The 23,448-nt window shown below is 42.3% G+C and overlaps 1 protein-coding gene and 1 pseudogene across 2 annotated transcripts; both read left to right on the top strand.

The window, feature by feature from the left end:
• The first annotated feature begins 13,750 nt into the window (after nt 1-13,750).
• On the top strand, nt 13,751-15,187 carry LOC146922101 (uncharacterized). Its single transcript, XM_085711457.1, has one exon. It carries the CDS (start codon nt 13,751-13,753, stop codon nt 15,185-15,187), a length of 1,437 nt encoding a protein of 478 aa, XP_085567583.1.
• A 295-nt stretch (nt 15,188-15,482) lies between these two features.
• LOC146922100 (uncharacterized) lies at nt 15,483-22,851 on the top strand (annotated as a pseudogene). Its single transcript, XR_015011139.1, has 2 exons — nt 15,483-19,114; nt 19,387-22,851. The product of XR_015011139.1 is annotated as an uncharacterized LOC146922100 (transcript).
• The last annotated feature ends 597 nt before the right edge of the window (nt 22,852-23,448 follow it).

The raw sequence follows: 23,448 nt of genomic DNA, 5'->3' as shown, positions 1-23,448 counted from the left end.
GAAGTGTTCTTTCGGAGTACAAGCCGGAAAGTTCTTAGGTTTCCTCCTAACAAGGCGAGGCATTGAAGCAAATCCAGATAAATGTCAAGCGATTATCAACATGTGAAGTCCCTCTAGTGTCAAAGAAGCACAACAACTCACAGGAAGGTTGGCGGCGTTATCTCGTTTCCTATCCTGTGCCGGCGACAAGGCTTTCTCGTTTTTCGCCTCCATTAAAAAGAAGGAGAAGTTCGACTGGACGCCAGAGTGTGAAGACGCTTTCCAACAGATAAAGAAGTTTTTGGGTACTCCACCTATTCTCCAAAGACCAAGTCCGAACGCCATCTTATTTCTATATCTGGCGATCTCAGAAAACGCTATGAGCACAGTCCTAGTGGAAGATTCAGAAGCGGGCGAGAAGCCAATCTATTTCGTCAGCAAGGTATTTAAAGGAGCAGAATTACGATATCAGAAGATAGAACGGCTGGCCCTAGCCGTAGTTACAACAGCAAGGAAACTTCGTCCTTATTTCCAAAGCCATAAAATTGTCGTCAAATCTGATTACCCCATCAGGCAAGTTCTTGGGAAGCCTGACTTGGCGGGAAGGATGGTGGCTTGGTCTATTGAACTATCCGAATATGACGTTCAATTTGTGCCACGAGGAAGTATCAAATCCCAAGTCTTGGCAGACTTTGTTGTAGAACTCACCTCGCCAATACAGGAGACGCCCCCTTTTGTATGGCTCCTGTCTGTCGATGGCTCATCCAACTTAAAGGGTAGTGGCGCGGGCGTGATCTTGGAAGGGCCAGATGACATTCTCATAGAACAATCCCTCAGATTTGAATTTAAAGCAAGCAACAACCAAGCCGAATACGAAGCACTGATCGCCGGCATGACCTTAGCAAAAGAAATGGGAGCTGAGAATTTAAGAGCCAAAAGCGACTCTCAACTCGTAACGAGTCAAATCACGGGTGAATACCAGACGAAGGATGCCCAGCTCTCAAAATATCTGGCCAAGGTGCAGGACCTCGCCAAAAGGTTTGCCTTCTTCGAAGCAGTTTATGTGCCTAGAGAACAGAACTCCAGAGCAGACTTGCTGGCAAAACTCGCCAGTACCAAGCGTCCCGGTAACAACAGAACAGTCATACAAGAGGTAATTGCTGCTCCCAGTACGAGGATAGAAGAAGTACATCATATAGCTGAAGGAACCAAGGGTTGGATGGAACCCCTACTCAGATACTTGACGAGATCATTCACGCCCGCCAACAAGGAGGAGGAACAAATAGTGCGGAAACGAGTTTCAAAGTTCGTCATCATATCTGGCAAACTTTACAAACGCGGACAAACGATTCCCTTGTTATGTTGCCTAGGGGAAGAAGAGACTCACATTGTTCTTTTAGAAGTCCACGAGGGCGTGTGCGGCAGCCATATTGGCGGGCGAGCTTTAGCCGCCAAACTCCTTCGCGCGGGATACTACTGGTCCACCATGCTTCAAGACAGTTCCAATTTTGTCAAGAAATGTGACAAATGCCAAAGGTTTTCTGATAAAAAGCACGCTCCGGCGCATGAATTGACGTCTGTTTACTCTCCTTGGCCTTTCCACAAATGTGCGGTTGACATCGTTGGACCCTTTCCACTCGCCCCTGGGCAGTTGAAGTTTCTCATCGTTGGCGTGGATTACTTTACTAAGTGGATAGAAGCAGAGGCGGTCGCCAAAATAACAGCAGAAAGAGTGAAGAAATTCTATTGGAAAAAGATCATTTGTCGTTTCGGCCTCCCCAAATGCATAGTGTCAGACAATGGGACTCAATTCGCAAGCGCAACAGTCGTAGACTTCTGCAAACACCTGGGGATTCAAGCACAGTTCGTTTCCGTAATTCATCCTCAAGCTAACGGACAAGCTGAGTCAGCCAAGAAGGTCATCCTTAACGGAATCAAGAAAAAGTTGGAGGCCGCCAAAAGCATATGGGCAGAACAATTACACGAGGTAAGAATGATGGTCAAATGTCTTTCGAATTAAATATGTTGCTTCATACATAATAATATAATTCCTTCCAACTATCATAACCTATACAAACACCATGTCGATCGATGTAAGTACAGGTGCTATGGTCTTACCACACTACCCCTCATTCTACGACGATGGAGACACCCTTCACTATGGTCTACGGAACAGACGCCATGCTCCCAGTAGAAATAGATACCCCTACTTGGCGTCGTGATACTTTTTCGGAAGAAGGTATCATTATTTTTTAGAACAACTAACCTTGTTTGCATGCAGGAAAATTTCTTTATTTTTTATTCATCTATGACACATGAAATTCATGGGACGTTTTCTTTACAAAGCAAACGAAATAGGTATGGCGGTTAGCATGGACGCCATTGATGAAGTCAGAGAACAAGCCCACATCAAGGAATTCGCCGCCAAACAACGAGCAGCACGACGTTACAACTCCAAGGTGGCACCCCGAGATATGAAGGAGGGCGACCTTGTCCTAAAGCAAGTTGTCGCCCCAACAAGGATAGGAAAGCTTTTTCCCAACTGGGAAGGACCATACAGGATTCGAGAGAAGTGTTCTCATGGAGCGTACAAGCTGGAAGAACTAAATGGCGAGAGCGTTCCGCGTACTTGGAACATAGCTAATCTGCGACATTATTATAGTTGATTCTTTTTATGCCTATAGTCTAGATTTAGGATTTGTTTTTAGTGCGGATGCTGTAACTATGACTACTGTTATTTCATTATTCAATAAATATAAGGTTTGGGTAGCACTCTTTTCCCCTGCAAGGGCAGGGGTTTTTAACGAGGCGCCCTCTCCTTTTTTAAGATATGCTGATCCATGATCTGTCTTCATTTCCTACTGTCATTTTGTATAGACTAAGGACTGAGCCGCCAAAAGAAACGAAGATGGTCCAAAGGACCTGCGAGCCTCCAGCAACGTCAACCTTGATAAAGGCTTTGGCGGGAGTCGACTATTTAACTCGCCAAAAGAAACGAAGATGGTCCAAAGGACCTGCGAGCCTCCAGCAACGTCAACCTTGATAAAGGCTCTGGCGGGAGTCGACTATTTAACTTGCCGAAAGAAACGAAGATGGTCCAAAGGACCTGCGAGCCTCCAGCAACGTCAACCTTGATAAAGGCTCTGGCGGGAGTCGACTATTTAACTTTCCAAAAGAAACGAAGATGGTCCAAAGGACCTGCGAGCCTCCAGCAACGTCAACCTTGATAAAGGCTCTGGCGGGAGTCGACTATTTAACTCGCCGAAAGAAACGAAGATGGTCCAAAGGACCTGCGAGCCTCCAGCAACGTCAACCTTGATAAAGGCTCTGGCGGGAGTCGACTATTTAACTCACCAAAAGAAACGAAGATGGTCCAAAGGACCTGCTAGCCTCCAGCAACGTCAACCTTGATAAAGGCTCTGGCGGGAGTCGACTACTTAACTCACCAAATCGAAAACACTTCATGAAGTTCGTCCAATCAAAGTCGACCGAGGATAGTTGTGCACCAAAGGGGGTAAGCCTCTGCAGAAGCTCCGACGGTCACAATTCACTTTGCCCGAAAAATCACTGAACGATCAAAAAACGACCGCATTCTAAGGAGTTTTGAGCCCACCATGAACAAAGCTTAAAAAGAATAGAATTAAACATACACGAAAACGTACGCAAGTGATGTGGTGACCTTGTTAAAATTACAGCTCATTGCACACCCCCTCCTCGACGCCGAATGCACTAGGCGAGGGTCGAACATTCATAGTCGCTCCACATAAAAGAGGCTCCGGCGAGGGTCGAAGTCGCCTACGGTCACTCTTAAAGAACAATTGACCGATAAAGAGGCTCCGGTAAAATGAATATTGAAGGCAGCAAAACCTCAAGGGTCAGCGGGATGACCTCGCCTTTCATCCCAAACTGACGCAAAAAATAGACAAAATTAAAGGAAAAACTCGACAAACAGAAAGATACGCGGTATACTGAAATCTTTGCATAACCTAACATAAAAGTCGCTGACACAGCAAAAAGACCATCAAAACATTGTTCAAAATAGTAAGTTAAAAAGGCGCTTCGCAGAGCCGCCGAAAGTTAAATTACAACAAAAGTACAGAGCAAACAAATAGAAACGGGCATCATTCATCATCCACCAACTTGCCGTCAACTATAATCTTGAATGGATCCAGGTCATCCAGCTTCGCGTCAGGGTTAAGCAGCAGCGCCTGTTCAGCAGCACGATTGAAACCATTTTCGAAGTATACGGCCAGAGAACGCCTTCCGTCATCCACAGCCAACTCTGCCTTCTCCAAAGCGGTAGCTTTCTCATCTCTCTCCAATTCGGCGGCCTCCTTCGCCTTCTTCATCTCCTCCAAAGATTCCTCTGCAGCCTTCTTGTCTTTTAACGCCTCTGAAAGACGCCCCTCTAAACCAACCGCTTTGTGTTTGCACTTCTCCACGTCCTCTGAGGCATCCAGTTGCTTCCTCTCCACCGCCCCATACTTCAGTTCCAAAGCATGGGTCATTAACAAGACCCGCAGAGCGGCTGTACCCGCGTCAGCAACTAAGTCGCCAACCTTAGCTTTCACTGCGGCTTCGACGTCAACCTTGGCAAAGGGCACCTTCTCTGCCATATACCTACAAGGACAACAGGGATAAACGCATTCAATATGGAAACCCATGATACGGAAGAAACTACAAAAGAAAAGAGCATACCGTCGGAAGTCAAATTCCGAGTGCCAGAACGACTCCATGGCCTCATCGTTAAGAGAGGTACCGTCGACCTCTCTACCCGCCGTAGGGCGACTTCCTCCAGCCTTGCCCCCCTTGGTGGCCCTTGAATTTTTTGGCACGGGGGAATCGGCCAGCACGAGAGCATTTCCATCACTCCCACCTTCGGAACCTTCCACCTCGACCACGGCAGCATCATCTTTAGCAGGCTCCTTCCTCTTCAACCTTCGTAGCGACACTCCCACAGGGTTACTTGATACATAGCCATCAGGGTTCTTACTCCTCTCTAGCTCAGCCAGATATTTCTTCATCTCAGCTCCAGTTAAGGGCATCATTTCTTCTGCAGAAACAGACAGACAAGATTAGTTCAAGTAATTACCAAGAAAAATTCGAAGATCACAAATAAAACTATTAAAGACACTCACGCAAGTAAGCTGCCAAGCGAACAACGTCGCCCTATCTGTTCAATAGTTCATGGATATTGGTAAGAGGGACCGTCTCCAAAAATTGAACTAGCTTCTGCTCGTAGGGGGACATCTTATTCAGATCATACCCCTTCACAGCTAAAGGATCTTTAGTCCAGCGTAGCGGAAATTTGGGTTTTCGGGCCATCATCACAGAAGCAGTAGAGCATTCCGGTGCACCTTGCACCCTAACAAAGGTGTCACGGCATTCCTTTTTGAAGTTGCAACCATACGGGGGAAACAACCTCTTTCCTGAATGAGCAGATATGGCAATCCAAGTGCCCTTATTTACATCCTTGGTGCCATAGAAGCAGAAGAACACGCCAACGGAAGGCTCCAGGCCCAAAGACTTACACAAAACCTCGAACCCACGAATAAACGCCCAACTATTTGGGCGAATTTGTGTGGGCGCCACGTTGAGATATTTTAAAACATCCACTTCAAAGGGAGTAAAGGGAACCTTCACGCCAAACTCCTCAAGTATGGCGGTATAAATGAAATAAGACTCGTCGCCCTCACCCGCCATCTCCTGGTCGCAGACACGTTCGTCTGGATCACAGGACAGCAAAATGACATCCTCCTCCCGACCAGTAGCAGAGATGTCAAACTTACTTCGAAACAAATCCATGGCGGCGACGTCGACATATAACGACTCCTCTGCTCGTACTTCTTCAACAAATTCAACCATTTCTAATAACCTAGAAGAGGAACCAGATGAAAAGTTCTTAGACAGACGAATTTCCCAACACTCGTCCTCCTTACGATTTGTTCCTGAAGTAGCAGACAGAAATACACAATCACTATCGTTACCTGAGTTAACACTAGATTCACTGGACAAATCGCTAAATAAATCCTCCCCATGAATCCCTTGATAATAGACGTCCCAGTTTATAATCCCATTGGGACCGGTTGCATGCCTCAAACACTCCTTCCTCAACTGATCCCTTTCAACTGGATCAGTGGGACGAATCAACCTCCCTTCCTCGTCACACTCTCTAATCAACACCATACCTAAAGTTCGAACCCTCACAAGCGCAAAAAAATAAATAAAACAAAGAATAGGGAACGAGGAATACCTGTGAAAGAAAGGAAGAAAAAATCCGTCAAAGCTGCTTAAACCGGGAGAGGAACGAGCGAAATGAATAAAGAGATGAAGAAGGTTTGAAAGCCAAACACGGTCTTCAAAAAGACGGAAGCCGCCTCGGGAAGCGTGTCCAGAACGATTGAGCTACACGGCGGAACAGGATCTTGACACGTGGTGGCCATCGGGGAACCACGAGAATGCGAAGCGTTTGGCGAGCCGATAGACCGCCCTACAGATCCCTATGTTGGAACAAAATGTGTTTAACAATGAACCTCAAAGAGTTTTGATGATAACAAGGTATTAAAAATTGTAAATTGGACTAGCTAATATTTGTTCAAGTGTACAGGACCACAGTTAAAAAGTTACTTCATTAATTGGTTCTGAATGAGCAAATAAAGAGCAAAAGAAAATGAAGCTTAGATGATTCTGAAGGCAATACGCTCCTGAAAGTAAAAGCGCTCTTGAAGTCAAGTTGCTCCTGAAGAAATAGTGCTCCTAAAGAATAGTGCTCCTGAAGACAAGAGGTCCAGAAGCCACATTATCAGAAGCTGCATCAAAAGAAGCTGCCTCATCAGAAGTCATTTCACCAGAAGCTGAAGATCAACTGGATTTGGAAAAGATTCAAAGATTGAAGAATCTACATTGCAAAAGCTGTCTATTGGATTCGAAAACATAGCAGAAAACTAGTGGAACATTGCAACGGTCACTTCAAAGGTGTTTGAAAGCATGTGCTTGCAATTTTGGACGAAAGTGTTGACATTGTACCTCTGTACGAACTGTACAACCACCTTCTCCACTACTCTGTTTTGTGTCCACGCTACAAGACAAGAAAACAGCTTCAGAATACGGCTTCGCCTGCAAAGATGTTCCTTTGGATAAGGAATGGATTTCAAATTTGTTCTTCATAGGACAACAACTAAATCAGGCAAAATATCATTGGTGAAAGATCAAGCTTCAACAACGACTCTTTGGTGTGCTGGCAATTTCACAACGTCTCTTTCACACCTCTATATAAAGGAGTGAAGACTTAGAGTTTTTGTAATGCAAGAACGCTGAACGAAAGACTCACAACATTTTTACAAGTGCCAAACCTCTGCTGAAATTGTTCTGCATTCACTTAGAATTTCTGTGTCTCAAAGTCATATCTTAGAAATTCTTAAGTCCATTGAGTCTGTATCTGATTTATATTGTGAGCACCTCTGATTGTATATCAAGTGTTCAACCTTAAACAATTTTCTGTGTAATTTTGTTTAGTTAGGAAGTCTCTTGCAGTTGTGCTTGAGCAGGAAGTCTCTTGATTGTGTTCTTGAGCAAAGGAAGTCTCTAGCTTGTGTGCTTAAGCAAAGGAAGCCTCTTGCTTGTGTGCTTGAGCAATTGTAATCAGATATTACTCTTAGTGAAATCTCCTTGGAAGTGCAAGGGGGACTGGACTACTTCCGAATTGTGGAAGGAACCAGTATAATTGCTTTGTGTCGTTCTTCTTCTCTCTCTCTGTTTTATTCCGCTGCATTTAGATTCTGATCATCACTTCAGAAGCTGTCTCACTTAGCTTCTGATCAGTGTGTTCAGTTTTTAGGAGAAACGAAGAATTTTTCAAAACACAATTCAACCCCCCTTCTTGTGTTTTTCTCACCTTCACCCTAGTACACGCCACACAAGCAAAACACGTCGCCTAAATACAGAGGTAGGGCGTAGTCTGCCAACGGCCCCTGGCGTATAAGAACCCGCTACCGAGAATCCAAACCACTTCACCTTGTCCCAAGACTCGTGCTTGGGGGGCTGTGAACCACCAAAACCTTCCTAGAAGACTTGGTGACCTCCAGAAGGTCCAGTCCCACGCTATCATCACTTCTCCTTGTCCCAAGACTCGTGCTTGGGGGCTGTGAACCGTCATAATATTCCCAAAGGCCTAGAAGCCCTCCAGAAAGGCTCTAAGGCCTCCAGAAAGGCTTTAAGGTCTCCAAAAGGGCTCAGGTGCCCTCAGGGACGGCTCCTAAGGCCTTGGCGCGCTCTTCTTGTAGCGCCGCCTCTCCAAACCTCTAGAAGCCTCTAGAAACCGCCTAAAGTACGAGAATACCCTTATTGCTTGGGAACCAAGCAATCAAAACCCAAGCCCATAATAGGCTATAAATACCATTCTTGAGAGCATTCTCAAGGCATCTAATCATCAGCTTAAAACCCTAATATACGATTCCTAAACCTAAGATCCTTACCGTACTTTTTGCAAGTACACTGCCTTTTATCATATTGAAACTATTAAGAAACACACTGTTAAGAATACTTATAAGGTCATCTGATTTATGGAGAAGTTAAGGAGTAATAGCTTGTTGAGTTTCTGAAGGTTTAAGGAGTAATAGCTAATATGTAAACTCAAGCCTTTAATCCAAACAAACAAACAGAAAACTTAGTTGAAAAGAAGACAGTTTGTTTAAAATAAAGGAGTAATACATTTCTGTAAAATTTAAACCTGAGAGTTTAACAAATTCACACAACACTGTGTTGTACCATATTCAGAATCTCTCTTGCCTAATCCTTTGCTAGTTGGAGTCACAACCGGTTCAGCAACCATATTCTCATCCTTATTGTTCGAGCCAGCACCCATGGTGAGATGAACTTACAAATATAAAGCATGCATATACAAATATAAAGTGAGATGAACTTACAACGGTGACATCATATTCCATGCTGAATGTCCTTAGTTTGGCCAGATCAGTCCTCACAGCCTTGTAGATCTCAGGTGTTGAGTTGTCCTGAATTGGTATCTCCAATAAAAGTTCAAAAGAGATTGCATAAGTTCAAAGGCAACAAAAACAACTACAACACATAAGTGATGAGGCAATTGGATGCGTAAACCACAAACCTTTCAGCTGGATTAGTGCTTCGAGTGCTTCTTGGTCTCTGGCAAACATGTCCAATCTCGACATATTCAAAGTTCGATTAACCAAAAGCTTCAAGACAAATCCAACGATTATATTGTATCAAGGAAAAGCATAGTTCCTGAAACAGGGCACTTCAACAATAGATGATTTGGGGGTTTTGAGCAACAATCGATTTGGGATTTATGATTCAGAAAGTGATTTGGGGGTTTGTGGTTGGATCCATTGAGAGTGGATTCTGTGCGATTTGTGTTCAATATGGGTTTATCCTTACCTCCATTGAAGGATTTGAAGAAGAAGAAGATGATTTTGTGCGTTGGGTTTTACAATTTGGGATTATTGATTTTGAGAGAGTTCTGAGTGAGAAGTTATGATTTTGTGTTACGTTCCTGTGTGATTTGGGTTTTTCTTTTTGTTTTTGTTTTTTTTTTTTGAATTTTTGTTTTGGGAATTAAAGAAAATGGTGAAAATTTTAGCGGGCTTCCTTGGAGCTAAATGAATATTTCGTAGAAATTTGTGCCGCTTTTTCTCTCTTAACCTATAGCAACCCCTGTTTGAAATTTTAGTTGCTATATTTTATCTATAGCAACGCTTTTTACTGCGGTTACTAAAGGCTACCGTTGCTATATGGCAAATTTCTTGTAGTGTGTCCATACAAATTGTCCTAGAACTTACTCATATTGGAATATACATAGATGATAGAAAGAGCACACCACATTATAGTTCATTGTCTTGCCAAACTAGGCTGATCAATTTGTCTTTCTCATAGTAAGTAGCAATTCTCTTTTGAAATAAGAGCAAAATAAAAATCCACGTTTTGGAATCATTCAGGAACAAAATCAAAAAAAGGATAACATGACAAAAGAAGTTGAAAGGGTGGCAGAGTGCGATGGGGGAGAGGGAAAGAAGCGGGATAGGAAGGGGGAGAAGGAAGAGAGACAAGATCAAGAAATAATATATATATGAGAGAGAGAGAGAGAGAGAGCGGAGAGTGGTGGACAGTTGAAGGAGGGATGGAACGAGCGAGGTAGAAACATTGGAGACGAAGTTAGATTAAAATTAAATACTTTAAGGGTAAACATTTAATTTAGTTTTTAAATCTCCCCTTCTATTATGAATCAAAGTAGTATATAGATAAGATTCTCTCACCTCCTTCCCTTCCCTCATTTTCCCTCTTTTAAAAAAAACATGTATTTAATTATAATATATCTCATCTCTTCCCTTCCATTCCCTCCATTAAAATCTATCATATCTCTGAAACCAATTGAACCCTCAGAAGCATGAAAGGTTTGAAAGAGCAAAAGGTTTGAATAATGGTATGATATCCCACAAATCAACCAATAGTTATATTCGATCCCCATTTGTGATTGATACTTTATAAAATAATCTTGAACCTTTTATATGAACTAACATTATCATCTTAATTGCTATGAATTGATATTTTATAAGAAATAAAATATTAACATCTTTTTATTTAAAAAATTAGCAATGTTATTTTGTTTTTATATAAATAAAACCATATATATAAGGATGAATACTTATGAATAGATTTTTTTAATATTAATTAATATATTAATGTCATACCCCAATTTTTGACCTAAGGTCCCACTGACACATGTCCTCTGACCCGAAATATTCTCTGACGTTTCAGTCAAAATTTCGCCAGAGAGGTATTTTAAAATACCTCATATTTTGGTTCGAAGTCGGGCCCTCTTCTCTCATTTTTTTTATTTTATTTTCATCTTTTAATTTTTTTTTTTAATTGATTAATTTCCATCTTTTATTGTCCTTTTAATTTTCAATTTTAATTCCCTTTTTTTTCTATTTTTTAATTAACCACGTTTTATCTTTTTTAAGTCTTTTTTTTATTGTCCAAAAAGTCCAAAAATGTCCATTGGGTCCGAAACAACATTCGGCCGAGGCAAAAAAAATATATTTCTCTGCCGTGCCATGAATTCAGGCGCAAGAATAAAAGTGTCGACACTATTTCCAGATTCATGCCACACGTTTTCTTCCTCCCTAAGGATTTTCCTTTTCGGATTCGACCCTCAGCATATAAATTCAAACCTGCAAAACAAAGGAAAACACACAGAAAATCCAAAAAAAAACCTAGCCGCAAACGCACAACACAGTCAATTCTCAGAATCGTTCTTTAGTAACAATCGTCAATCAATTTCACAGAACCAACATCACCATCATTCAAACCGATCACAGCAGTGTTCACAACACCAGTCCGAGTCCGAACCGAGCAATCCAGCAGACACGCAACACAATCAAACCGCATCGCACACAGTCACCGGAATCAAATCCAGACGGCGACTCAACGAATCCGAACAACAGCACCGGCACAGCCAACAACAGAACGAGAACAGGACACATCAGAGAGCAACGAATCCACCATAAAGCCATCACAAACAGGAGCTTAATTCAAAAGGTTACATTTTTATTCTGTTGTGTTTAGATCCAGGCTTATATATGCTGTTTTGATTTCGTTTTGTTTGAAAGAAGAAAGAATAGGAACGAAAGAGAGTAGGAGTAGGAGAAGAAAAGAAACAAAAGAAAGAAGAAGATGAATTAACGAGAGAGAGAGAGAGAGAGAAGGAAGAAGGGGATTTGTTTGTTTGAGAAAAAGAAAAGAAATAAGAGAGAAGAAGAGAGATCGGTGAGGTTGGGGGGAAGAAAGAGAAAAAACAAAGAAAAATGAAAGAAAAGTGTGCGTGAGGGGTATTTATACCCTAGTGGGATCCGGTGCGTGAAGGTGCATGGTCTTACCATGCACCCGCGTACCCTGAGTCCTTTGATTCCAATCCAGAGGCCCCTGATGCCTCCTTTCCAGATCAAATCAGGGCCCTCAGATTTAATCTGAGTGGCCCACGCGCCTTCTGTCTCTTTTAAGGCCCAACTGCTTTTTTTTATTCCTGCACCCTATATAACCGCTTGCACCCTCCCTGCTTTCTATTCTCTTTATCTCTCATGCATTTTTAGTCCCTTCTAGCAATTTATTTTTATTTCTCATGCATTTTTATTAGCTTAGGTTTATTATCATGCATATTTATTAATTGTTCATGCATATTTATTTTTTGTCATTTACTTTTATTACAAGAATTAGCATGTAAATAGGTCCTATGTAACATATAAATAAAAAAATAGTGTGTGTGTGTGTGTGTGTGTGTGTGTGGGTGGGTGTGTGCGTTTTATTTATTGCATAACTTATCATTATTAGGGACTTTGTGGTGGTCCAACGTCACCATAAGTCCACGCGCATTTATTTTCACCGCTCCGTTAGTTTATCTTCATGCTCTAATTAATCACACTTCAAACTTTTTCATAATAAACCTTGGTCCCAAAACCAAGTGATCTTTTTTCTTTTTTGTTTTCTTAATCAAATTCTAAATCAATCTAATCATACTTTGAGTCTACCTTTCTCAATAAAAAAACACAAACCCGCTTACTTGCCACTCGGCTTTTTCTTTTAAAACCATTTTCAAAATCTAATAAAAAACACAAAACAAACAAAAAACAATTTCTACCCGAACTACGTGATTTTGATCCCTCACGGGTACTTAGGCAGAGGACTTGTCCTCTCAAATCAAATTAAAATCAACTCTTTTTTTCCTTTTCTTTGTTTTATTCACCATTTATGTATATCTCATTATTTTCTTTCAAAGCAAGTTTAAAGCACAAAACGTTAAATTAAACCAAAAGGTTCTCGTAGAGTACTACGAATATTTAGGGTGCTAACACCTTCCCTAAATATAACCAACCCCCGGACCCCCCAATTTAAATAAATTTTTTCAAAGTCGTGAAATAAAAAGTGAGTCAAAAGCTAATCAAATAGCCTTGATCTCCAAAAAATGACGCGACAGAAATGGCGACTTCACTGGGGAGGCCAAAGAGGGTTAAGCCTAACTTGGTTTTGTTTAAAATATTATGCTTTAAACTTGCTTAAAAATCCAAAAAAAAATCCAAAAAAGTAAAAGATGGAAATATGTGTATATTTGTTCATCCTTCTTCTTCCTTCTTCTAACGTGAGTGGTGAGATAAGTCCTACACCCGGACTTGAGAGAAATTTAAGATAGGACGGTGATATAATCATAGTGCCTTGCCAAGAGTGAATTTTGGTTTGTGACACATGTGATAACCCCACTCAACTGAGGGATCTTGAAAGTATACTATGTTGGCATGAGTATTCGTGTTTGGCATGTTATTTTCAAGTGACTGTCGAAAGTTGAGGACCTTTAGTTACCTTTAAACCCTCTTGGCCTTTTAGTACGTGGTGCGGTGGCTAATCATGAGTAATCTTGGTTTAGTTGACACGCGATACCACACTCAGACGAGACTTTCTTACGAACGTTATTGGGATGGAAGTATTTCCGTAACTTGATAGTGTTCGGAAGTGGTTGATAACTCTGGGAACTTGGTAGAACCCGTGATACAGGTACATTTGAAAACCATAGTCCTTACCAATGACGTTTTTACCCTTGACTCCATCATTATGGGCCTAACCTCACTGTGTTTTCACCATTTGTGTAGCATATTCATGCATACATGCATTCATTCATAAAACTTTCTTTTTCATCATCAAAATATCGAAGGACTTATATGAATTTTTTTTTCTTTTGCAAACATCATAGATGGAAATTCCTACAAGAAACACTAGGAAGTATACTTTCCAGAAGCCAGATGTGGCTAAATTAAGGGAGCTAGGGAGGAAGGTAGCTAGCCAGGATGATTTTCGCGAACTTCATGGGAAACTGTTGGATATCCTCAAGGTAGATGTTACAAAAGGCGTCTTGGAGACTTTGGTTCAATTTTATGACTGTCATTGTCACTGTTTTACTTTCCCAGACTATCAGCTTGTCCCTACACTAGAAGAGTACTCTCATTTGATCGGTATAAACGTGCTTAACAAAGTACCTTTCAGCGGCCTTGAACCCAATCCTAAAGCCTCAACCATTGCTAAAGCCCTCCATCTTGAAGCCTCCATTGTAAGAGATAATCTCATTGTCCAAACCAAAGATGGTCCCTCAGGTTTCTCCACCGATTTCCTTTACGATCAGGCCTCCATTTTTGAGAAGTCTGGCGCCAACCATGCCTTTTACTCTGTCTTAGCCCTACTTATCTATGGTCTTGTGCTTTTCCCGAACATTCCTAATGTTGTTGACATCCGTGCCATCCATATTTTTCTTACCAAAAACCCCGTCCCTACTCTTCTAGCAAACACCTACCATTCCATCCATGATCGAACTCTTGCAACTCGTGGCGCTATCCTTTGTTGTGCACCTTTACTCTACAAATGGTTCGTCTCTCATCTACCTCAACCCCGCTCTTTCATAGCCAACCTTGAAGGTACCCCCTGGTCTAAAAAAATCATGGCCTTGACAACAGCTGATATAGTTTGGTACCATCCAACCTGGGATGACGGTACAGTCATTATCAGGTGTGGTGACTATCCCAATGTACCTCTCATTAGTATGGAGGGAGGAATTAGCTACAATCCCGTCCTAGCTCGACATCAATTGGGATACCCAATGAAGACCCAACCAAGTAACCTTGCTTTAACCAATGAGTTCTACTACAATGACAGTAATCACCTGGGTAAGAGGGAGGAATTTGTGCAAGCTTGGCGGAGTATTCACAGACTTAACAGGAACCAACTGGGAAAAAGGGATAATTTTCTGCACGGATCTTACATTGAGTGGGTCATTAGTAAAGCTGTCCAGAATCAGATGCCTTACACCGTACCGAGACTCGTATCCGCAACAATTCCATCATCATCTTTACCCTTACCCTCTAAGACTATGGGGGAGCACCAAGAACGATTGGCTGATAAAGACCGAGAAATTGCCACTTGGAAAAGGAAATATGACGAGGCTATGTTCATGGTGGAGGATAAAAATGAAGAAATAAGGAAGCAGGAAAGTGTGATTCTCAAATTAGGGCAACAAATGATCGAGAGAAATGATCTACTCCAAGAGAAGGATAGACTGCTTAAAAAGCATATCACTAAGAAGCAGTGCATGGATTCCATGGCTTCGTTTGACGGTCCACACTCAGATTTCGAGGAGTAATCTACTGTAGGAGCTCAAGAGTTTCTTAGTTGTTTCACCGCTTTATGTTATTTCTTAGCTTTTTGTGATGAACTTTGGAGTCTATCCCTTGGCTCAGTTTTGTTAGAAGGGAATTATCTTGTAATACTTTAATTATTCAATGGAATTTTCAATTATGATGTTTACAAATTTGCTCTTATAAGTCCTTCGATAAATAAAAAAAAATTATCATTCTCGCATAAACATATCATGCATCATTTTGCATTTCATGGTCTCAAAACCAAAGTCTCACACAAATTTTCTTTTCCAGAAAAAAGTCAGTCCATTTCAAAAGGTGGCCCCACGTATCATCTACAAGCCTACCCGCACTATCTACACTCGAGCAAACGTTAAGAAGAAGATGGATTCTCTCGAACATGAAAACCGAGTGCTCCGTGAAGAAATGACAGCCATGCAGGCTAAGATGGACGAAATGGCTGAAGTAATGAAGACAATGGCGGAAGCGCAGGTCCAAACTCAAGTCCAAGCTCAAGCACAAGCTCAAGCACAAGCCCAAGCGTTGGCTCAAGCACAAGCTCAAGCACTAGCTCAAGCACAATCTCAAGCACAAGCACCACCGCCTCCTCCTCCTATCAGAACTCAGGCTGAAACATCTGCATCCCCTGGATGGACAATATGTGCCGAGACTCCGACACACTCTGCTCCGCAGCGCTCTGCACCTCGGTTCTCTCCCTTTACTGCTGGTGAAATACTCCGCCCCATTGCTTGTGAAGCTTCGAATTCTATGCCAGAAGGTCGTCCTTGGGGTGTGCCTGTTTGTCTCAGTGAAGTATTTCGCCCTGTTATTTCAGAAATTCCGATGCCTACTCAGCAAAATGCAGCTTATGTTCCTCCGCCTCTTGTAAGAGCTCCTCCAGCCGCTATGACCTATTCAGCACCTGTGATGCATACCATTCCACAAGAAGAAGAGCCCATCTACCATTCAGGGGATATGGAAGCCTATGATAGAGTGAATGACTTGCAGCAAAAATATGATGAAATTCAGCGAGATGTGAGAGCCCTCCACAGGAAGAAAGTATTTGGGAAGACTGCTTATGATCTCTGTTTGGTGCCAAATGTTCAAATACCCCACAAGTTCAAGGTACCAGACTTCGAGAAGTATAAGGGAAAATCCTGTCCTGAGGAACATCTAACAATGTATGTGAGAAGAATGTCTGCCTATTCCAAGGATGATTCAGTCCTTATCTATTTCTTCCATGAAAGTTTGGCTAGTCCTGCCTCAAAATGGTACATGAATCTAGATAAAACAAATATCCAAACTTTCCAAGATCTGTGTGATGCTTTTGTGGAGCAATACAGTTACAATGTGGATATGGCCCCAGATCGAAGTGACCTACAAGCTATGACTCAGGGAGACAAAGAAACATTCAAAGAGTATGCCCAGCGGTGGAGGGATGCTGCTGCCCAAGTCAGCCCGCGCATAGAAGAGAAGGAGATGACCAAGCTCTTCCTAAAAACTCTCAATCAGTTTTATTATGTGAATATGGTCGGAAGTACTCCCAAGGACTTTGCTGAGATGGTTGCTACGGGTGTACGGTTGGAAGAAGGAGTCCGAGAAGGACGTTTAGTAAAAGAAGGGACATCTGCAAGTGGAACCAAGAAGTCTGGGAATCACCTCCCGAAAAAGAAAGAACAAGAGGTCGGTATGGTGGCCCATGGGAGGCCTCAACAAAATTATCCAGCCTATCAACACATTGCTGCCATCACACCTGCTACCAATACCATCCAACCACCAAATGGCCAACCTCAATTCTCACAATATCCACAACAACCTCAATTCCCACAATATCCCCCACAACAATATCCCCAACATCAACAATATCCTCAACAACAACAATACCTTCCACAATATCCCCAACAACCATACCAACAATATCCTCAACAACCATACCAACAATATCCCCAACAACCATACCAACAACAAAAGCATCGGCCACAAAATACCAGATTAAAAATTGACCCAATTCCCGTGACATATGCAGAGTTACTCCCAGGGTTGCTCAGTAAGAATTTGGTTCAACTTAGAGCACCTCTTCCAGTGCCAGAGAAACCACCGGCATGGTATAAACCTCACCAGACTTGTGCTTTTCACCAAGGGTCCCCAGGTCATGATACTGAGAACTGTTATGCCTTGAAGAATGCAGTCCAGAAGCTGATCGATGACAATAAGATAACCTTCACAGACTCAGCACCAAATGTTCGAACCAATCCGTTGCCAAACCATGGTACCGCAACTGTCAACATGATCGAAGATTGCCAGAAGACTCATCTCATCCTGAACGTCCAACACATCCGGACACCTTTGGTCCCTATACATACCAAGATGTGTCAAGCGTCTCTCTTTGAACATGATCATGCCGCCTGTGAAGTGTGTCTTCTAGATCCTCAAGGTTGTCAGAAAGTAAAAGATGATATTCAAGGACTTTTAGACCAAGGAGAACTTGTTGTTGAAAGAAAGTGTGATGATGTATGTGTTATAACTTCAGAGGAGCCTTTGGAGATATTCTACGACAGTCGAAAGTCGGTTGCTGCTCCTCTAGTGATCTGTTTGTCTGGTCCGATGCCTTATGCTTCTGAGAAAGCCATTCCTTATAAGTACAATGCCACTATGATAGAGGACGGTCGTGAAGTTCCAATACCACCTTTGCCATCTGTAGGGAAGGTCGCTGAAGTCAGTAGAGTGCTAAGAAATGGGCGTATTGTTCCTGTGGTGCTCCCAAAGAAAGCTAGTGCTCCGGTAATCGAGGAGACCCAAGCTAAAAATCCCAGTGCAGTCAAAGATATCGGTCAGTCTAGTGGGACCAATGCAAATCCTGAGATTGATGAGATTCTCAAGCTAATCAAGAAGAGTGAGTACAAGGTGGTTGATCAACTGATGCAGACTCCATCAAAGATATCTATAATGTCGCTACTGCTGAATTCTGATGCTCACAAGGAGGCTTTAATGAAGGTCCTGGAACAAGCTTTTGTGGACTACGATGTGACTGTTGGTCAATTCGGAGGAATAGTGGGGAACATCACTGCATGCAACAACCTGAGTTTCAGTGATGAAGAGCTTCCGAAAGAAGGAAGGAACCATAATCTGGCTTTGCACATATCTGTGAATTGTAAGACCGACACTTTGTCAAATGTGCTGATAGACACCGGTTCGTCTCTAAATGTGATGGCCAAAACAACTTATGACCAGCTCTCTTACAAGGGTACACCTTTAAGACGAAGTGAGGTAATGGTAAAGGCTTTTGATGGTTCGAGGAAGGATGTCCATGGGGAGGTGGATCTGCCTATTACAGTTGGGCCGCAGATCTTCCAGATTACATTTCAAGTGATAGACATTCGAGCATCATACAGTTGCTTGCTAGGTCGCCCTTGGATTCATAAAGCTGGGGCAGTAACCTCTACATTGCACCAGAAGCTGAAGTTTGTGCATAATGGGAAGCTGATAACTGTGAATGGGGAGGAAGCCCTGTTAGTAAGCCATTTGTCGTCTTTCTCTTTTATCAAGGCCGACAGTGTTGAGGGGACGTCATTCCAGGGACTTGCCGTGGAAAAAGAGAATACCAAGAAGAGTGAAGCATCTATTTCCTCTCTAAAAGATGCTCAGAGCATAGTACAAGCTGGAGGATCTGCAAGCTGGGGGAAGTTGATAGAATTGCCAGAGAACAAGCGTCGAGAAGGTCTGGGTTTCTCTCCGTCAACTGATTTGCCTTGGAATGTCGTCGTGCCAGCAAGAGATACTTTCCACAGTGCGGGCTTTATTAATGCCCTGTCAGAAGCCAATGATATCATTGAAGACAATCCTGAGGGGATACCACAAAGCTTCGTGACTCACGGAGGGTCTAGCCACAATTGGGTCGCTGTAGCTGTTCCTTTTATTGCTCACTTGTCCAAGTAATGCATTTGTTTTTTATGCTTTTTTCAAAAAAAAAAAAAATCCTTTCACCCCGCCCCAAGCGAAAGTGAATCTATCTAGGGCCCTTTGCTTCAAGAAATTATCATCAATTAAATAACAATGTCGTTTTGTTCCCGACTTTTGTTTTATTTTTCTTTTTGTGCTTTTTCTGAAAAAATGGTAAAACAAAAAAAAAAACCAAAAAAGATATAATTCACCTTCGAAAAATCTGCATTTACTTATTTTCTAAAATCATCAATCATATGTGCAGATTAAACATCAATGAACCCTTTGAACAACATAGCCCTATGATCTCTCCCAACTTTGAATCCCCTGTGTTTGAGGCGGAAGAGGAAGAGAATGAAGAGATTCCCGATGAAATCTCTCGGTTACTTGAACGAGAAAGAAATGCCATTCAGCCTTATGGGGAAGTAATAGAGGTGATCAACTTGGGTACTGAAGAAGACAAGAAGGAGGTCAAGATTGGGGCATCACTTGAAGCAAGTGTCAAGAAGCGAGTAATAAAACTTCTCAGAGAATATGTTGATATATTTGCTTGGTCGTACAGAGATATGCCAGGCCTAGATACTGATATTGTGATGCACCGTTTGCCGTTGAAACCTGAATGTCCACCGGTCAAGCAGAAGTTGAGAAGAGCCCGTCCTGATATGGCCCTCAAGATCAAAGAAGAAGTACAGAAACAGATTGACGCAGGTTTCCTTGTCACATCAGAATACCCTCAGTGGCTTGCCAACATTGTGCCTGTTCCGAAGAAAGATGGTAAAGTCAGAATGTGTGTTGATTACCGTGATCTGAACAAAGCTAGTCCCAAAGATGATTTTCCACTGCCTCACATTGATGTACTGGTTGACAATACTGCAAAATCCAAAGTTTTCTCCTTCATGGATGGTTTCTCCGGTTACAATCAGATCAAGATGGCACCCGAAGATAGAGAGAAGACATCTTTCATTACACCTTGGGGCACTTTCTGTTACAGAGTAATGCCGTTTGGGTTAATAAATGCAGGTGCTACTTATCAGAGAGGTATGACTACTCTTTTCCACGACATGATGCACAAAGAGATTGAGGTTTATGTAGATGATATGATTGTCAAGTCAGGTACTGAAGATGAGCATGTCGAGTATTTGCTGAAGATGTTCCAACGACTGAGAAAGTATCAACTCCGTTTGAATCCTAACAAGTGCACCTTTGGCGTCAGATCCGGAAAGCTCTTGGGCTTCATTGTCAGCCAGAAAGGTATTGAAGTAGATCCCGACAAGGTCAGAGCTATCAGAGAAATGCCCACTCCACAAACAGAAAAACAAGTAAGAGGGTTTCTCGGACGACTGAACTACATCTCCCGTTTTATTTCTCATATGACTGCAACATGTGGGTCGATATTCAAGCTACTCCGCAAAGAGCAAGGTATTGTGTGGACAAAAGAGTGCCAGAAAGCCTTTGACAGCATCAAAGAGTATTTGCTAGAACCTCCAATTCTTATCCCTCCTGTTGAAGGAAGACCATTGATCATGTACCTGACTGTGTTAGAAGATTCTATGGGTTGTGTGCTCGGGCAACAAGATGAAACTGGAAGAAAGGAGCATGCTATTTATTACTTGAGCAAGAAGTTTACTGATTGTGAGTCTCGATATTCCATGCTTGAAAAGACTTGTTGTGCTCTAGCTTGGGCTGCCAAACGCCTTCGTCACTATATGATTAATCATACTACTTGGTTGATTTCTAAAATGGATCCGATCAAGTACATCTTTGAGAAGGCCGCAGTGACGGGAAGAATCGCCCGGTGGCAAATGTTGTTATCTGAATACGACATCGAATATCGTACCCAGAAAGCAATCAAAGGGAGTATCATTGCAGATCATTTGGCTCACCAACTAGTTGAGGATTATCAGCCCATCAAGTTCGACTTTCCTGATGAAGAGATTATGTATCTGAAGATGAAAGATTGTGATGAACCGTTATTCGGAGAAGGTCCAGATCCTGAATCAAGATGGGGTCTCATATTCGACGGAGCTGTTAATGTGTACGGTAGTGGAATTGGGGCAATCATCATTACTCTTAAGGGTGCACATATCCCCTTCACTGCCAGGCTGACATTCGACTGTACAAACAACATGGCAGAATACGAAGCATGTATTATGGGTCTCGAAGAAGCCATTGACCTGAGAATCAAAATCCTTGACATTTATGGTGACTCAGCCCTCGTAATCAATCAAATCACAGGAGAATGGGAAACTCGTCACCCCGGCTTGGTTCCCTACAAAGACTATGCAAGACGATTACTGACCTTCTTCAACAAAGTCGAGCTTCACCACATTCCTCGTGATGAGAACCAGATGGCAGATGCTCTAGCGATCTTGTCTTTGATGTACCAAGTAAATCGTGGGAATGAAGTGCCTTTGATCCGTATCAGACGTCTTGAGAGACCTGCTCATGTATTCGCTACTGAAGAAGTTGTTGATGACAAGCCATGGTTCCATGATATCAAGTGTTTCCTTCAAAGTCAAAAGTATCCACTTGGCGCTTCTAATAAGGACAAGAAGACTCTAAGAAGATTGTCTGGCAATTTCTTCTTAAACGAGGATATTCTGTATAAAAGAAACTTTGACATGGTGTTGCTCAGATGTGTGGACAAGCACGAGGCAGATTTATTGATGCATGAAATACACGAAGGTTCTTTCGGAACTCATTCTAGCGGGCATGCAATGGCTAAGAAGTTATTGAGAACAGGTTATTACTGGATGACGATGGAAGCTGATTGTTACAAGCATGCCAGAAAATGTCATAAGTGTCAGATCTATGCCGATAAGATTCATGTGGCGCCAACTGCACTCAATGTTCTTTCATCTCCGTGGCCTTTCTCTATGTGGGGCATTGACATGATTGGCAGGATTGAACCAAAAGCGTCAAACGGGCACCGCTTCATTCTAGTGGCTATTGACTATTTCACCAAGTGGGTTGAGGCTGCATCCTATGCTAATGTGACCAAGCAAGTGGTGGTCAAATTTATCAAGAACCATATTATCTGCCGCTACGGTGTCCCTAACCGCATCATTACAGACAATGGGACGAATTTGACAACAAGATGATGAAAGAGTTGTGTGATGATTTCAAGATCGAGCATCATAATTCTTCGCCTTACAGACCTCAAATGAATGGTGCTGTCGAAGCTGCAAATAAGAACATAAAGAAGATCGTCCAGAAGATGGTGGTGACTTATAAAGATTGGCATGAGATGTTGCCCTTTGCACTACACGGATATCGTACTTCCGTACGCACATCGACAGGGGCAACCCCTTTCTCTTTGGTATATGGTATGGAGGCTGTACTCCCCGTAGAAGTTGAGATTCCTTCAATGAGAGTTCTGGTGGAAGCTGAGTTATCAGAGGCTGAATGGGTTCAAAGTAGATATGATCAATTGAATCTGATTGAGGAAAAGCGCATGACGGCCCTATGTCATGGTCAACTATATCAAAAGAGGATGAAGCAGGCTTTTGACAAGAAAGTTCGTCCCTGTGAATTCAAAGAAGGTGATCTTGTGCTCAAAAAGATTTTTAATTTCCAACCTGACTCCAGGGGCAAATGGACGCCTAATTATGAAGGTCCGTATGTTGTCAAAAGGGCCTTCTCTGGTGGTGCCATGACTCTTCAAACCATGGATGGCGAAGAACTTCCGCGTACTGTAAACACGGATGCAGTCAAGAAATACTTTGTCTAAAAATCATAAGAACAGCTCGGTAAGTCGAAAACCCGAAAGGGCGGCTTAGGCAAAAATGAGCGTCTCGGTGGACTGAAAACCCGCAAGGGCGGTCCAGGCAAAAGTTAGAGACATTAAACAGAAAATCATCCTGATAGGCTGAAAACCCGAAAGGGCGGTCTATGCAAAAGTTAGGGATAAAAAGAAAAGACAAGGTAACTGCATCTAGTCTGGCACAATCCACTTGGGTCACACCTGCTATCAAAGAATCTCCAATCTGAAGCATCAAAATCAGCGGAATTCAAAGTTGTTAGGGAGTATAGGGTTATGAAGTTCAATGTACCTCTCCATTTTTAAATTACCATTTTCTCAAACTTTGTAAAGATCTGTGGAGTCGCGCCATTGGCAGGCCACCATTCAATCAATAAGATTTGAGCCTGTGCCCCTTACTTGAAATTCTCATTTCCTTTATCTCTCAATTTTATTCTATTTTGTTTGATGATAATACTTGAAGCAAGTTTCTTAAAATCTTTTGTGTTTCTTTAAAAGCATAAACAAACAAATGCAGCTTATTTGAACTTGTTAGTAAGAGAAGGCGCGTCTACTTTCGCTTCAAGG

Source organism: Medicago sativa, chromosome 5 (genome assembly GCF_051527215.1).
Source record: "Medicago sativa cultivar Bolivia chromosome 5, Bolivia_mono, whole genome shotgun sequence".
NCBI classification, from domain to species: Eukaryota; Viridiplantae; Streptophyta; class Magnoliopsida; order Fabales; family Fabaceae; genus Medicago; species Medicago sativa.
The sequence above is the reverse complement of the archived record's forward strand: the minus strand, read 5'-3'. Positions and strand labels throughout refer to the sequence as shown.